The 15,047-nt window shown below is 34.3% G+C and overlaps 1 protein-coding gene across 1 annotated transcript in view; it reads right to left on the reverse strand.

Moving 5' to 3' along the window:
* plb1 (phospholipase B1) overlaps positions 1 to 15,047 on the reverse strand; it is a 38,214-nt gene that overhangs the window by 4,476 nt on the left and 18,691 nt on the right. Inside the window, exons 43-71 of the mRNA XM_073826576.1 lie at positions 10,259 to 10,417; positions 9,911 to 9,970; positions 9,743 to 9,806; positions 9,364 to 9,398; positions 8,449 to 8,500; positions 8,311 to 8,362; positions 6,775 to 6,831; positions 6,597 to 6,665; positions 6,455 to 6,516; positions 6,284 to 6,365; positions 6,062 to 6,166; positions 5,747 to 5,815; positions 5,400 to 5,468; positions 4,987 to 5,070; positions 4,846 to 4,906; positions 4,701 to 4,759; positions 4,347 to 4,420; positions 4,158 to 4,201; positions 3,792 to 3,900; positions 3,358 to 3,409; positions 3,046 to 3,126; positions 2,865 to 2,930; positions 2,610 to 2,710; positions 2,440 to 2,521; positions 2,160 to 2,264; positions 1,969 to 2,064; positions 1,590 to 1,661; positions 1,429 to 1,506; positions 1,280 to 1,340 (exon numbers count right to left, since the gene is read on the reverse strand). Coding sequence (XP_073682677.1) covers positions 1,280 to 1,340; positions 1,429 to 1,506; positions 1,590 to 1,661; positions 1,969 to 2,064; positions 2,160 to 2,264; positions 2,440 to 2,521; positions 2,610 to 2,710; positions 2,865 to 2,930; positions 3,046 to 3,126; positions 3,358 to 3,409; positions 3,792 to 3,900; positions 4,158 to 4,201; positions 4,347 to 4,420; positions 4,701 to 4,759; positions 4,846 to 4,906; positions 4,987 to 5,070; positions 5,400 to 5,468; positions 5,747 to 5,815; positions 6,062 to 6,166; positions 6,284 to 6,365; positions 6,455 to 6,516; positions 6,597 to 6,665; positions 6,775 to 6,831; positions 8,311 to 8,362; positions 8,449 to 8,500; positions 9,364 to 9,398; positions 9,743 to 9,806; positions 9,911 to 9,970; positions 10,259 to 10,417 — 2,160 coding nt within the window. The remainder of the gene's footprint in view (positions 1 to 1,279; positions 1,341 to 1,428; positions 1,507 to 1,589; positions 1,662 to 1,968; positions 2,065 to 2,159; positions 2,265 to 2,439; positions 2,522 to 2,609; positions 2,711 to 2,864; positions 2,931 to 3,045; positions 3,127 to 3,357; positions 3,410 to 3,791; positions 3,901 to 4,157; positions 4,202 to 4,346; positions 4,421 to 4,700; positions 4,760 to 4,845; positions 4,907 to 4,986; positions 5,071 to 5,399; positions 5,469 to 5,746; positions 5,816 to 6,061; positions 6,167 to 6,283; positions 6,366 to 6,454; positions 6,517 to 6,596; positions 6,666 to 6,774; positions 6,832 to 8,310; positions 8,363 to 8,448; positions 8,501 to 9,363; positions 9,399 to 9,742; positions 9,807 to 9,910; positions 9,971 to 10,258; positions 10,418 to 15,047) is intronic.

Below are 15,047 nucleotides of genomic sequence, written 5' to 3' on the forward strand. Positions count from 1 at the left end.
TTAAAGGATAATAAACCATAGCAGGATATCTGAACACCTGTTTGTCTTTCTTGTATTTTTATCCATTAATCTTACTTTATTTATCCTTCTTTTTAAACAGTTTAGTCATTTACGTGAAATAAAATAAATATCTTAATATGTAATACATAACAGTTCTATATCTAATCTTTATTTCACTACAGTACATGAACACAACAACAAAGCAGCAATACAGTGCTAAAAAGATAATGGCAGGATATCTGAAAGCCTTTGTCTCGATCCATAAACCTGTGTTTATAATATATTTACTATTTCTAGTCATTTTTATATATTGTAAATTTTATCCTTCTTAATAAGTCTTACAGCATTTATATTTCTTAAAATTCATGCAACATTTTTACATTTTGCTATTTCATTTATATATACACATCCCCTTTCAGAATCTGCAAAATGTTAATTATTTTACCAAAATACAAGGGATCATACAAAACACGTTATTGTTTATTTAGTACTGACCTGAATAAGATATTTAACATAAAAGATGTTTGCATATAGTCCACTAGAGAAAATAATAGCTGAATTTATAAAAATGACCCTGTTCAAAAGTTTACACCCCCTTGATTCTTAATTCTGTGTTATTATCTGAATGATCCACAGCTGTGTTTTTTTGTTAAGTGATAGTTGTACATGAGTCCCTTGTTTGTCCTGAACGGTTAAACTGTTTGCTGTTCTTCAAAAAAATCCTTCAGATCCGTCAAATTCTTTGGTTTTCCAGCATTTTTGTTTATTTGAACCCTTTCTAAAAATAACTGTATGATTTCAAGATCCATCTTTTTACACTGAGGGAAACTGAGGGACTCACATGCAACTATTACAGAAGGTTTAAATGCTCATTGATGCTTTAGAAGGAAAAATAATGCATTTAGAGCCAAGGGGTAAAAAGTTTTGAACAAAATGGAGATGTGTAAATTTTTCTTATTTTGCTTAAATATTATATTTTCTCATTTAGTACTGCCCTTCAGAGGCTACAAAAGATAGTTACATGTTTCCCAGAGGACAAAATAAGTTAAATTTACCCTGATTTTCAAATGCAAAAAGTTTTCACCCCCTGGCTCTTAATGCATTGTTTTTCCTTCCGGAGCATCAGAAAATTTTGTAAAAGTAAATAAAGCAAATATGTTGCATGAGTTGTAATAAATCTAATGCTGCAGTACTTTAAAGAGGATAAACCAAAGATTTGTTATATAAAAATACAACAAAAAAAAAGAAGAAGAATTAGAGAGTTCAAATCATTTCTTACCAGATGTTGGCACAGCATCAGAGGGCGCATTGTCCACACATGAGAAATCACTTCCCCAATTCTAAAGTGAAAGGGAGAAATCGTTTCACAATAAATTTTGATCACTTTAAGGTTGTATTGTATTTTATTAATATTATAATATGACTTACGTTTGCAGGTGGAGGAGTAGGAGGAGGGGTGTCGTATGTGTAATTGCTGTTGCGATAGGTCCTTAAATAGGGGATTGACTAAAGAACAATTAGAAAAAGTATTAGGCTACCATGTGACAGAATTACAGAGTTTAAAGAAGGGTCACAGAGTTTAAACTCACCTTGTCTGGGCATTTAAGAGGGATACCTGCAGTAAAATCTTGACTATCTGTCTTATTACCCAAAGGCTCTATCTGTGTGGGAGAGAGAGAGAGATCGAATGAAGGAAACAGGAAATCTATTTGAGAGTTAAAATGCTGTGATCTGACAATATATTAAGAAAATCTATTCTGTTGAATTGTATTATATTTTAAATGAACTCTACAAAGAGGTTATTGTTAAAGTAGCATTCAGTCATTCAGAGTAAATAAAGTGATATATTAAAAAAATACGCCCTTTAAAACATTACATAGAGTATATTGATAAAACATTATTATACTGACTTTTACTGTATACTATGTTAACATATCTGTATGTAATCTTTTTATCTCATATGCTCACCAAGTTATTCCAGAGAGCCCGAGCCATGAGCGTGTGAGATTTCTGACTGAGATGGAAACAGTCTGGAGTGAAATAGGATCTGTCAGGTGTCCCATCCTAAAAGAGCATGGAAAAAATGAGAAAGATAATGAGAACAAATAGTTCCAGAAATGATAGCTTGTTTAGTAAATGATGTAAGATTCACTGTGCACCTCCAACACAGGGAGAAACACATTTCTGAAGAATGGCTGTAGGACCACTGTGAAGTTATCATGTGTGTCATATCGCCCAGAATCCACCAGCTCCCTCATTCCACGCTGAGAATAAAACACAACAGCATATACACTGAGCACTTAATTTTAGAATCATATTAATACATTTTAACTGTATAATTGCTGTATATTTTGAATAATCAAAACATCACGTTCATAATAAATATTAATATACAGATAACACAAAATAAATTAATTTTCCATGTAATAAGTTGTGTACCTGATAGGCTTGGTTTAACTCCTGCAACTTCTCGAATTCATAAGATCCATCAACAGGTTTTAGAACACAGTGACACAACATGCTGAAAAATTATAAAACACACCAAAAGCTTCAGAAATCAGTTGAATCTAGCAAAATTGAAGAGAGCCAGTATATAGGGCAAAACTCACTTGACCAGCCAGGTAGGGCAGCCAAGACTGGGGTCCTGATGGAAGCGGCGCAGAGGAATTATATCAAGGAGCTCCACTAGGTTCACAAGGGCACGAGGGACCTGGAGAAGAAGATGTGATTAACTCCAACAGGAAGCAGGGATTTGAAGTGCAATGCAAGCCATAACAAACATTACATAGGTTTAAATAAGCAAGATATATGAAGAGGTATCTAAAGGAAGAGGTGCTAGAGCACCAGAGCTACAACTGCCTCACCTCATTATGTAATATGTCCAGTCCCTGACGAAGATTCTTCACAATGTTTTCAGGAGAATAGTACAGCTGGAGGGGATAAAGAGAGATAGGAGAGACTGCATGATAAAGAGCAATATAGACAATAATTCTAGATCTATTACTCTGATAATAAATAAAATAGGCTCTATTAATATAACCATACAGAATCAGTGCAGTGGGCACATATGTCATTTCCTCCAATGAAGACTGTGATAATCTTCCAATCATTCTTGAAATCAATTCTCTGAAAAGAGACAGAATTTCAGATTTAGCACCTTGTGTGTGGGGGTCAGATTTTGCCTATTGTGGTGGACTAATTATCCCTCACAACAATAGTAATCTTAATGAAAATAGCTCAATAAACACACAAACAAACTAAATATTTTAATGAATATCTGAAAATGGAAAATGTCACTATATCTTTATAACATATCACAACACAAAAGCAAATGTGTGCATTTTGAGAATGACTAACCTTGTCTTCTTTCATTCTTTTAACGACAGCTTGAGCTTGCGTGACCATATCACTGCAAAATGAAAAATTACAGTTTAGTAATCTTAGAGTATTCAAAGATTTTTTTTTTTTAAAGAAATTAAAACTTTTATTCAACAAGGATGCCTTTAGATCTATATTTCTAAAAAATGCTTTTCTTTTGAATCTTCAAAATATGTATCAAGCTTTCTAGAAAAGACAGTTCAACATTGATAATGATAAAAATATCTCTTGAGCTCCAAACCAGAATATTAGAAATGTTTCAGAAAGATCATTACATACATCATTACATCACTGACCTCAAACATTTTAATAGATGTTATTAGTTTTCATATAAAAAATAAAATTACTGCTTCATAATCAATCACTTATTTATTCAGTCACTGGTTTATAAGTGTGAATGTGAAGCTACTTACTCAGCTTTAGCACCTGGTACTGCTTGGTTCAGAAAACTCTCTTCAGAATTCTCACCTCCTTTTCCCAATGAATAGCCAGTGAGTGAAGGGTTAAACTCTCTCAGTATATCTAAATGACAAACAAACATTATCTTATACACATATAATTACATATAATTTTACTTCTAGTTACGTAGTATATTGTAGAGATTAAAAAGTAGCTATTTACTGTATAAACTCTTGCGTAATGATTAGCTATTATGAGGTTTAAAACACTAAATGACTACAATAATTTCCAGGTTGATAATATCACCAATTAATCCTTAATCATAAATCTAAAGAGCATAATAATAAGAGCATGACAGTAACATGAGAGCTTGCACATACTTGGTAAAGTGGTTACAGTTGTTATGTTCTTATCTCCACCGATGCTGAGAACAAAAAAAGTGAAATATAAGTGTTTTCTGCTTCATAAGATCATTCATCATTTAGATAAGATGGATGGATAAAACTAAACCTGCAACATTTGTGTGCAATAAACAGATGGTTTACAGGGTGATCAGTGTAGACACTCACCTCCATGAGAGGCCGCGATACTGTGTGACAACATCCAGAAGATTGTCCGGTTTAGCACCTGCTCCATTGGCTGCCTGTTTGTTTTGGAGTTTTTGGATAAAAGAAATTACATCACAGCTTGTATTTTCAGTACCGTTCAAAAGTTTGAAATCAGTAGGGTCACTACTTTAATTTGGCAATGATGCAGTAAAATAATCAAAAGTGTATTTTATATTAGTGTACTGTATTTTTCATAGTAAATGCAGCATCAGTGAGCATAAGGGCCTTTTAAAAAAAAAAACATTTAAAAAATTGTGAAGACTCCAAACTTCGGTTAAATTGACTAACAAACTAAATGTTTGTTTATCATCTCACCGTCAAAGAATCACCCATCGATGCCACCACTTTGATGTCTGCTGGCCGTAGGGCATGTACTACAGAAGAAACAGACAGAAACCAGCTTTAAAACCTCTCATAATTTCCAGCCAGGGTGTAGTACAAATGTGTGATCACTGTTTACCTGAGGTAGGGATGCTGGGAGAAGGAGATCTGTCCTCACAGGTGACCTCACTGCCCATCACCTGAAAGGTCAAATGCAGCACAGGTGAGGCATATTGTAAGTCAAATCAACAGGGTGTACTTATAAGGAGAATGGACTCACTGGGTCGAGAACTAAAGAGGGATCCACTGTTCGTGAGATATCGAGTTCAGGTGAGTTTCTCTGTGTTCGCAAAAATGGCTTTTCCTGGGAAAGAACAACAAGTTCGGTAAAGCATATGTGCATGTTCATTTTAGAAAAAATATCATCCAGAACATACACATTGTGAACACTGTGTGTCACTAACACATAAACGTATGTACAACGTACAACGTCAGTGCTACAGTATATAAATGAAATGGAACTGAAACACACTTCACCTTATCACAGGTGAAGGACAAAATATTGCATAAAACATATAGTTTGGAAAGTGCAGAGAACAGTTTGGTGAGATAAAGACATTTACAGTATGCACTGACTCTGATTCAGTTGCATTATGAATGCTGAAGTGGTCATAAATCAAATATCTCTCTCACCTCAGTTGGGCATGGAATGACGGATGTGCCCCGCCCATCCACCTCAGTCTTGTCTGTCATTGGCTGCAGCTGGGAGAGAATAACGAGGATTGGTCAGAAAGAGTGTTCCTGTTCTTCGTCATATAAAGGCAAGATTAGATTAGGTGGTTCGAGATGGGTTTCTAGCCTCAATAAATTTCAGATTAGATGTTATCATCGAGAGCTGATTATCAGTCCACCCGTTATCAGTCACATCAGGGCCCTAACACTTTGAACTTTTATAACTTGAAAGTAAAGTGTCTAGGGTTTCACCTCTACCTCTGTAGGAACAATGGACAAATGCGTCAATTGCATTAATATTAACTTACCAAATTAGTCCAGAGTTGTAAAGTCAACATGCTTATGGCACGTGAGGAGTCAGACGTAGGGGCTTTCATCTGCAAACAAGAAAAAAGTACAACTTTGCTTAATGGCATGCCAAAAATGCTTGCAAACTATAGCGGGTTTGTTTCTGTAGCACAGCGTGAGTCATATCTGTGGTTTTTAGAAGAGCAAATTGATTTGAAAACAAATAGCATATGTTAAAGTCTCCATACAAGCCTCAGTGGAAAGGTTAAATTTATATTTAATCATTTTTGTCATCTAGTGGCCTGTTTAAAATGATCTGAGTGTTTCAGACTCACTGGGTTTGACAGATCAGTGTGCACTGGACTGGACTGAAGCATTACGCTGAAATCTTCCCGGTCACTGAACCAGCTTCTTTTCTTTAGAAGAGCACTGACAGCTTCCTGTTCAATAAACACATACACATATATTTTTTTACCATGTCATATATTAGCATAGATATTCAAAAGTCACATGTATCAATGTGTGTGTTTTTTGTATACAAATTGTATGTACTTTACCTGCAATGAAGCCATGAGCACGATTGTATCCAACCTGCGTTTGTTTTTATCATATCCTTCAGTACACTGAATCTGACACACTCTAAAAAACACAAACATCTTTATTAATTAAACAGTTCATTGCAGAACATTATCAGAATTAGGTTTTGAAGAATGTTGTCTGATACTAACTGGTCTTGTGATTCATCTAACAGTCCACGCCAAACAACAACATGAACCAGTGTATGTTTCAACTAGAGAAAAAAGAAAGCTGTTGTAGTAAACAAACTCTATTGATTCAAATTGTTGTTTGAAGGATATTGACTATCTTCACCTTCTTATGAAGAGAATCCAGTGTCTGTTCCACTCTATTAACTGTTGCATCAATGGTAGCACTCAAGTCCTAAGGACAAGTACAGAACAATACAGAATTAAAGCTGTACTTTGATTGTTTACTGAGTCCTATGTAATATGTAATAGAGATTGATAGGATTTGTGGCCTAATGTCTGACCTGGTCCGCACACAGAGAGAGCTCATCAACTGGTACGAAAAGCAGAAGCAACTTCCACTGAAAGAGAATGATAGGATGTTAATGGCTCAGAGTTGATTGCTCATCTACATGTGTACCTCACAGTGTTTCATCCACCTTTTTCCTGAACGCAGATGTCTTCCCCGCCACAAAATGGAAAGATGCTTTACATATCTGTTCTCTGGTGTTTCTAGTCAAATTAACTCTCAGTTTAATCCTGCGCACATTTTTAGATTTAGATATATTTAAAAAGTTTCAGTTTAATTAATTCAGTCAAACTTTTGGCGACAAAAACATGACAGGATTCAAACGGAAGTTAAAATCCATCATGGAGGCACTCATTGCTCATTGCATTACTCAGAAAAAAGGTGGATGTAACAATTATGTTAGTATTGAGTAACTTATATTTTAAACACAATAGTGCCAGTTACTTTGTCTTTTCACTCAACCCAAATAAATATTTCCAAAAGAAGACAAGCTTAATCAATCGTTTCATGTCTACCAGCAAGAAATAGTTGTTTCCATCCTGAATCGCTGGTGAAAAAAAAAACAGCTAAACAGCTGGTCAACCACCCTGGTTTTAGCTGGTCAGCAGGCTGGTTTTAGAGGGGTTGTGGCCACTTTCCCTGCCTGGCCAGGCTGGGAGACCACCAGCTAAAACCAGCCTGGCCAGGCTTGGAGACCAGCTAAAACCAGCTACTTCCAGCTTAAACCAGCTAAGACCAGCTGACCAGCCTGTGTGAAAAGATGGATCTCAAAATCATACAGCCATTGTTGGAAAGGGTTCAAATGCACAAAAATGTTGAAAAACCAAATAATTTGTGGGACCTGAAGGAAAACACAGCTGTGCATCCTTCAGGTAACAACACAGTATTAAGAATCAAGTGCATGTAAACTTTTTAAATGGGGTCATTTTTTATAAATTCAACTATTATTTTCTCTTGTGGACTATATGTAAACATCTTTTATGTGAAATATCTTATTCAGGTCAGTACTAAATAAAAAATAACATTTTGTATGATCCCTCTTAATTTGGTAAAATGAACTTTTTCAGATTCTACAAGGTGTATATAAATTTTTGACTTTAACTGTACTATGGTTAAATGTGATTAAATCATGGTTAATTTGTGGTTACTGTGGTTTAACAAAACTATGGTTCATTGCTTTTATTTTTAGTAAAACCACTGCTTTTTTTTGTAAGGGATTGAATAACCAATGTTAGCCCCACCCCCCTGTTTTTTCAAGAAGGCCTTTTGTTTTTGCATTACCCATGAATATCATATAGCTATCACCACTCTGGCAGTGACTAAAGTAAATATTAAAGACCGCAACGTCCATAATACAGGAAAGTCTTATCAAATGTGACGCTACTTATACCCGAGTGGGGAGCAATTCCCGTGGAATAAAACCTTCAGATAACACGTAACTCGTAAGTTACCGGACCACACATGAAAACATGAGCGGACAATAACACCGGAGGACCGGAACTAACTGTTTTAAAGGCCTGACTGTGTTTACCTGAGTGGCACTGAGTGACTCCACGATGTGCTCTGCTTTATCCATTAAGCTTCTGTCACACAAAAACAGTCATTGTAAATATACAGAAAACGTAGTGTCTGTAATTAAATAGTGAATAATGATTTATTTCTATGATACCTTTGTTCAGGTACAACAGTTGACACATCCGGGTTAAAGGTGAACAATATTTCTAAGACAGAAAAGTGAAAATGTTATTTTGTATTTTGAAAATTAAGGCTGTCTCTTTCAGATGTTACATCATCAGCCAGCTTAATATCACCTCACACACACATTGTGCTTAGCATGCATCAGTGCACCGTTTTATTGACTCTTGATAACAATTGGTTATCTATACAGTTCCTGTTTCCCTTTCTACCTTTGATCATCTAGATATTTTCAAGAAGCATTATGCATTATATATATATACCTTAACTCTTCAAGATAAACTTTAACAAATTTACAGAAAACTAAACAATGTCGCATTCATAAGAGGAGAAATAAAGATAGCTAAGGTTTTCCAGAAGACATCAGAGCAGACAACCGTCGATAACTCTATCGCAAACAGTAGTGAACAGACCAATATATCAGGCCAACCAACGCAAAACCCAAAAACAAAGTGCTTAAGTGCACAAGATAAGACAATATTATCACATTAATTGAGATTAGGAACATGTTTGAAGGACTTCCTCCATTGAATAAAACCGATTTAGGTTAAAACATATGTTTAGATCATTTATCTCAGTAAATCAACATCTGAAAATCAGTGTGCTGTTGGTTTGCGTGTATCTCTCCGCTGGCCTTACCTTTTATTTCAAGGACTCAGACTAAATCTTTCCAAAACCGTTAAACAAAGATCTGGTCTAATCAAGCCTAACAATCATTTAGAAACATGTGAAGGGTCTTTGTGAGTTTAATCAATGTGTTACTTATTAAAAAAAGGGTTTGTGAAAGCTGTGCAGATTCAACAATGATATTCTAATGCAATTTGAGTACAATTCTAAATGCTGGTATTAAATATCAGTTTATTTCTGTAGAATAAGACTGAAGCCTTACCAGTTAGCATGTTCAGAGTTCTGATCTCATCAGATCTGTCATAAAGAAAAAAACACTCAGTTTAATAATTTTGAGTGACATCATAACAGCATTTGAATTAAGGAAATGAATGAAATAAATCTGAATGAAATTTTGAATTAATTGCCAGTTTGATTTGAACATTAGACAATAGATGTGGTAGAGAATACTGTACAACAAAGAACAAACAGTGTGATTAATTTTTAGCTAACTATCTATTTAAATCAGAGCATGGCCTTAATTTAGGTATTAATTAACTTTAGTTAAACTAATGCACTGTTCTATTTTAGTAAGCTTTTCAAGCTTAAATGAAGCTTAACTGATATTTTAAAGCACTTTGATGATATTTTAATGCACATACCTCTCCACATCAGACAAATCCAGTGCAGATACCACAGACACATCAGCTGGCCTCAGAGAATGGACTGTGCGAAGGATGATAGAACAGTTTATACAATGAAATCAAGCCTATAAATGTTAATTTCTGCTCTCTCTGTCTTATTAACAAGATTCCTAAAGATTCCTTTACCAGAAACTGGAGCGCTGGGTGAAGGGGAGGAAACGGCACAATACAGCGGACCAGATTCACCTGCAGAAACCAGAACAAACCCTGATAAGTCTCATTGTATTGACATGGAAGTAACAATGCATTTCTGTGAATATATTGCCTACATTGAATTGAATGAATTAGAATTAAAAGACTTAGAAGACACAAAGAAAGTGTATAACACATACAGTCTCATATCTACTCCATGACAGAGTAATTATTAACCTCTCGGTGGGCTAAAATACAATCCAACCAGCCATTAAAATGTCTAAGGAAGCTTTATGCATTAATTGGAAGCAGAGTGGCAGAATATCAAAAGTGATTAAATACCTGCTGAACACCTGCATGCCAGAAGTGCCAGGAGCATAACCTGTGCACAGGAAGAGAAAGTTTGATCTTTTATTCCCATGATGGCTTGATTCACCTGTCTGGAGCTGCTTACAGTAAAGAGCAGTTCTGCAACTGAACTGTTGAAACCTTTAGCGACACCTGCTCCAATATATATGACTGTAATCTCCCTCAATCACTCAGACACGCCTCCTGTTAGTTTGCATTTTTCAAGGTAGATGGCATTGAATTTATTTTTATAGATTAATAAACACCTTATCAACACTGGCAAGGTCTATTGCCGGTAAGGACCGGTTGCATAAATAGCTTAGACTAGTCTTACATGGCATCTAATTTTTTTTGCCTTTAAGACATTATAGGTCATAATTTTGGTAGCACTTTATAATGGTCTTTTTTTTTTATTTAATGTCAATTGAAATGCTTACAAATGTCATTAAACTTTCAATTCATATGATCATGCATTTTTAAAAAATCTTCAAATGATTTTGACAAAGATTAAAAGCTAATGATTAATAAATCACTAACGATGCTTAACGGATCATTAGTTAATGTTTACAAATGTCATTAAACTTTCAATTCACGTGCTCATGCACTTTCTAAAAATCTAAAAATGATTTTACCAGAAATTACATGATTACAAGTTTATTTGTTAATGTAGCCTTACTTTTGCCAACAAATAACAAATGACATTAAACCTTAGTTCAGTTCATGACCTAATGCTCAATTTTACATTTACAAATATTGTTAAAAAGCTGAATTAATAATTAAGCAATTCACACTGTAAAAAGTTTTCACCAGTTTCAACTTAAAAACTTCAGTTTAGCAGCTGCCTTAAAAATGTAAGTTAAATCAACTTAAGTCATTTCAACTCACAAGTTAAATTAACAAATTTTTAGTGTAATAGTTTAAAATGACTTGTAGTTTTAAGCTGATTTAACTAAAAATTTTAAGGAAGCTGCTGAACTTTTAAGTTGAATCTGGTGAAAACTTTTTACAGTGCACAAACTATTAATGTTAACATTTAATTTATCAACTCATAATCACAGTCTCTAAATGTCATATATATTTGGTCTTCATTTGTTGCGTAGACTTTATTAATTATTTGTTCATGTTTTAGCAGTACCCAATCTAAAGTGGAAAATATCCATCAATTGTAAATGTTTATAAACGTTCACTAATCATTTGTATCTTTATGGGCATTGGACTTTTAGCTGGTGTAACAATGTTTGTGTAAAAGATGATTAGTTAAGTTTAGCTAAATGCTTGCTGAAGACATAACATACATTGTAATTTAGGTGCAAAATGTGTTTTTATTGCCACAACGTTTATATTAGTTTTCTATGTATCATTAAACAGCATATTCTTTGAATCATACATCAGCAGGAGAATTTTTTTTTTATAAGAAAATACCTAATTTATCAAAACAATGCAATATAAACAGATTGAACTGTTCCCATATAGTAATCAAATTGACCCCTCTTCTGACTTCTTAACCAATCCTTAAACCTAACCGTGCAACCAAACCTGTTCCTAACCTTACCCATATCACACCCCATTAGCAGCAAACGTGTTGTACTTTAACGAAAGCTTTTAATAATTGTATAACATCTGTTACAATCATTTTGTAGATGCTCGAGATGTGCATAATATAAATTAAAAATGTATTGACAGCATTTCAATACGCATGCAATAATTATCTGTTAATCATTATGTAATGTTTCATAAGCTTATTAATAAAGATTAACATTAATATTAGTAAGTATTAACAAGCAAATTACCTTATGTTTTTGGTTATTTGAATATATATTAACTAATGTTCCATTTAGCATTATATAATGTTTGTTAATGATTTATTAATGAATACTGTACTAACAATAAAGTGTTAGCTAGTTGATCAAAGAAAAGTCTTGACATATAGACCATGCTTATTCAAATCTCAGCATAATATAATATAATATAATATAATATAATATAATATAATATAATATAATATAATATAATATAATATAATATAATATAATATAATATAATATAATATAATATAATATAATATAATATAATATAATATAATATGTTTTGGACCAAGAAGAAATTTCACTGAAAAAAGAAATGGTTAATTGGAGGATTGTCTGAAATTATATTATAACTGAAACTATATTATAAAGGCTTTGTAAAGTGGTCTGAAAGGCACTATTCTTTGTTCCTAATGCTGCTTTACACATTGTAAAAATTGAATTGAGAAAACTTGCTTTAGCATTCAGATTTTTTGGTTCCAAGTCAACAATTTGATCTTACAGTGATCTCACCTTGAGCTCCCAGGATACTCATGATGTGGTCACAATGTGAGGTCAAAGTGAGCTAAAATTTGAACCTCCCAGCGCACTCACTGTGTGCTCATACTATGGTCACAATGTGAGGTCACTGTGCACTACTGCACTCTAAAAATGCAGAGTTATTTTTTTTCCCTACCCAATATGGCAAGCCGTTCAGGAAAAAATTAATGTGTATTGTGTGAATATGGATTGGTTGACTGGTTGAATGTATGGTTTAATCACAAATGCATTCGTTCATAATACATTGGTATAACCAGACATGTATTGGTTTAGATACATCGGTCTGATCACATGCACATGGGTTTGCTCCTGTATACGTTGGTTCGTTCAAGTAAACATTGGGCTTCTCAATAATGCAATGGTTTCCTCAACTATGTATTGGTTGAGATAAATCGGTTTCCTCAAGTATACATTGGTTTGTATGTATATTGTTTTCTTCAAGTATATTATGGTTTAGATACATTGGTTAGCTCGAGTATACATTGGTTTGTTCAGCTGTAGATTGGTTTAGATACATTGGTTTACTTAAGCTTATATTGTTTTCTTCAATTACATATTGGCTTAGATATATCGGTTTCCTCAACTGTGTATTGGGTATTATATATTGGTTTATTCAAGTATACCTTGGTCTGTATATATTGGTTTCTTCAGGAACATATTGGTTTGTGTATATATATATTGCTTTATTCAAGTATATATTGGTCTGTATATATTGGTTTCTTCAGGAATATATTGGTTTGTGTATTTATATATTGGTTTATTCAAGTATATATTGGTTTAGATATACTGGTTTCCTGAACTATGTATTGGTTAGTATATATTGGTTTGTTCAAGTATATATTGGTCTAGATACATCGGTTTTCTCAACTATGTATTGGTTAGTATATATGGGTTTATTCAAGTACATATTGGTTTAGATATACCGGTTTCCTCAACTATATATTGGTTAGTATACATTGGTTTATTCAAGTATACATTGGTCTGTATATATTGGTTCGTGTATTTATACATTGGTTTATTCAAGTATATATTGGTTTAGATATACTGGTTTGCTCAACTATGTATTGGTTTGTTCAAGTATGCATCGTTCCCTTCCGGAGGGAACTCAACGCTGCGTCCTGGTGGACACTATGGGAACTGCCTTCAGCATGACCGGTTCTGAAGCTGTTATCGAACAACGACAATGAACTTTGACATTGGCCGGCGCCAGCCTATGACGTCATCACAGGGCGCCTACCAGTATAAAGGGGCGCTTGTGAATACATCAACCACCTTTTTGTCTGACGGGACGTAAGTGGGGCCGAAGCATGGCCACGAGACGCTGCGTCTCGTGGCCATGCCTCGGGCCCTGCACATACCTCCGTCAGACAAAAAGATGGTAATGTGCTCTCAGGCACCTGCTTTTATACTAGCAGGCGCCTGATGATGATGTCATAGGCTGGCGCCGGCCAGTGTCAAGTTCACTGTCGTTGTTTCATACATTTGTTTCAGAACCGGTCATGCTGAAGGCAGTTCCCATAGTGTCCACCAGGACGCAGCGTCTCGTTCCCTGTCCTCAGGGAACTAGGGTTACCTACGTAACCTGAGACGTTAGTTATGATAAGTAATGTAAACCTACTACTTATTGTCATCAAAAAGCAGACAATTTTACATTAAAAATCACTTAAAAAGACTGTAAAGACCCCTGAAGATAACCAATGCTTTACAGAATCCTGTGAAATGAGGTTAAATGATGTGACATTTTAAAAAGACTGACATTTTACCTGATGTTTTTGTGTCTGTTTGGTATTTTTGGTGCACAGGTTGGGACGAGGTTTGGGATCAAAAGGTGACTATGAGTGTAGAGCTGAAATCATAGCACTAAAACCGTAGACACTGGCAAGATCAACATCCTAGAGTCTTGCTGGAGCGCACTAATAGATGGCTACTGTATATGAATCTAGCTGGTGTAGAAGGTCATTTAGATCAATGGCAGCGCATAACAGCATGGCATGGGGTGGCTAGAGATGGTTATAGAATTAGGATGGAGATAGTCTGGTCTAGTGGGGTTAGATCAAAATCTGCTGATTTTTGTTGATTGTTTGATAATGCTCAATTCTATTAGGATGGTATTAAAGACATTTGTAATGTTGCAAAAGATCTATTCTGTTCATTTTCATGTCCTGTTCATTGCTTTTCACAAAAATATAATGCAAAATACATGCTTTTAACGTTGATAATAGTAAGAAATGTTTCCTGAACATCAACATATTGAAATTATTTCTGAATGATCATGTGACACTGAAGACAGAAGTAATAAAGCTGAAAATGCACAGAAATACATTATATATATATATATATATATATATAAAATCAAAATCAAAATCAGATATGTAATATTATAAAATTTCACAATATTGCGATTATTATTTTTTATTTTATTTTACCCCAAACTTTTG

The sequence above is a fragment of the Garra rufa genome, chromosome 21, assembly GCF_049309525.1.
Source record: "Garra rufa chromosome 21, GarRuf1.0, whole genome shotgun sequence".
Taxonomy (NCBI): Eukaryota; Metazoa; Chordata; class Actinopteri; order Cypriniformes; family Cyprinidae; genus Garra; species Garra rufa.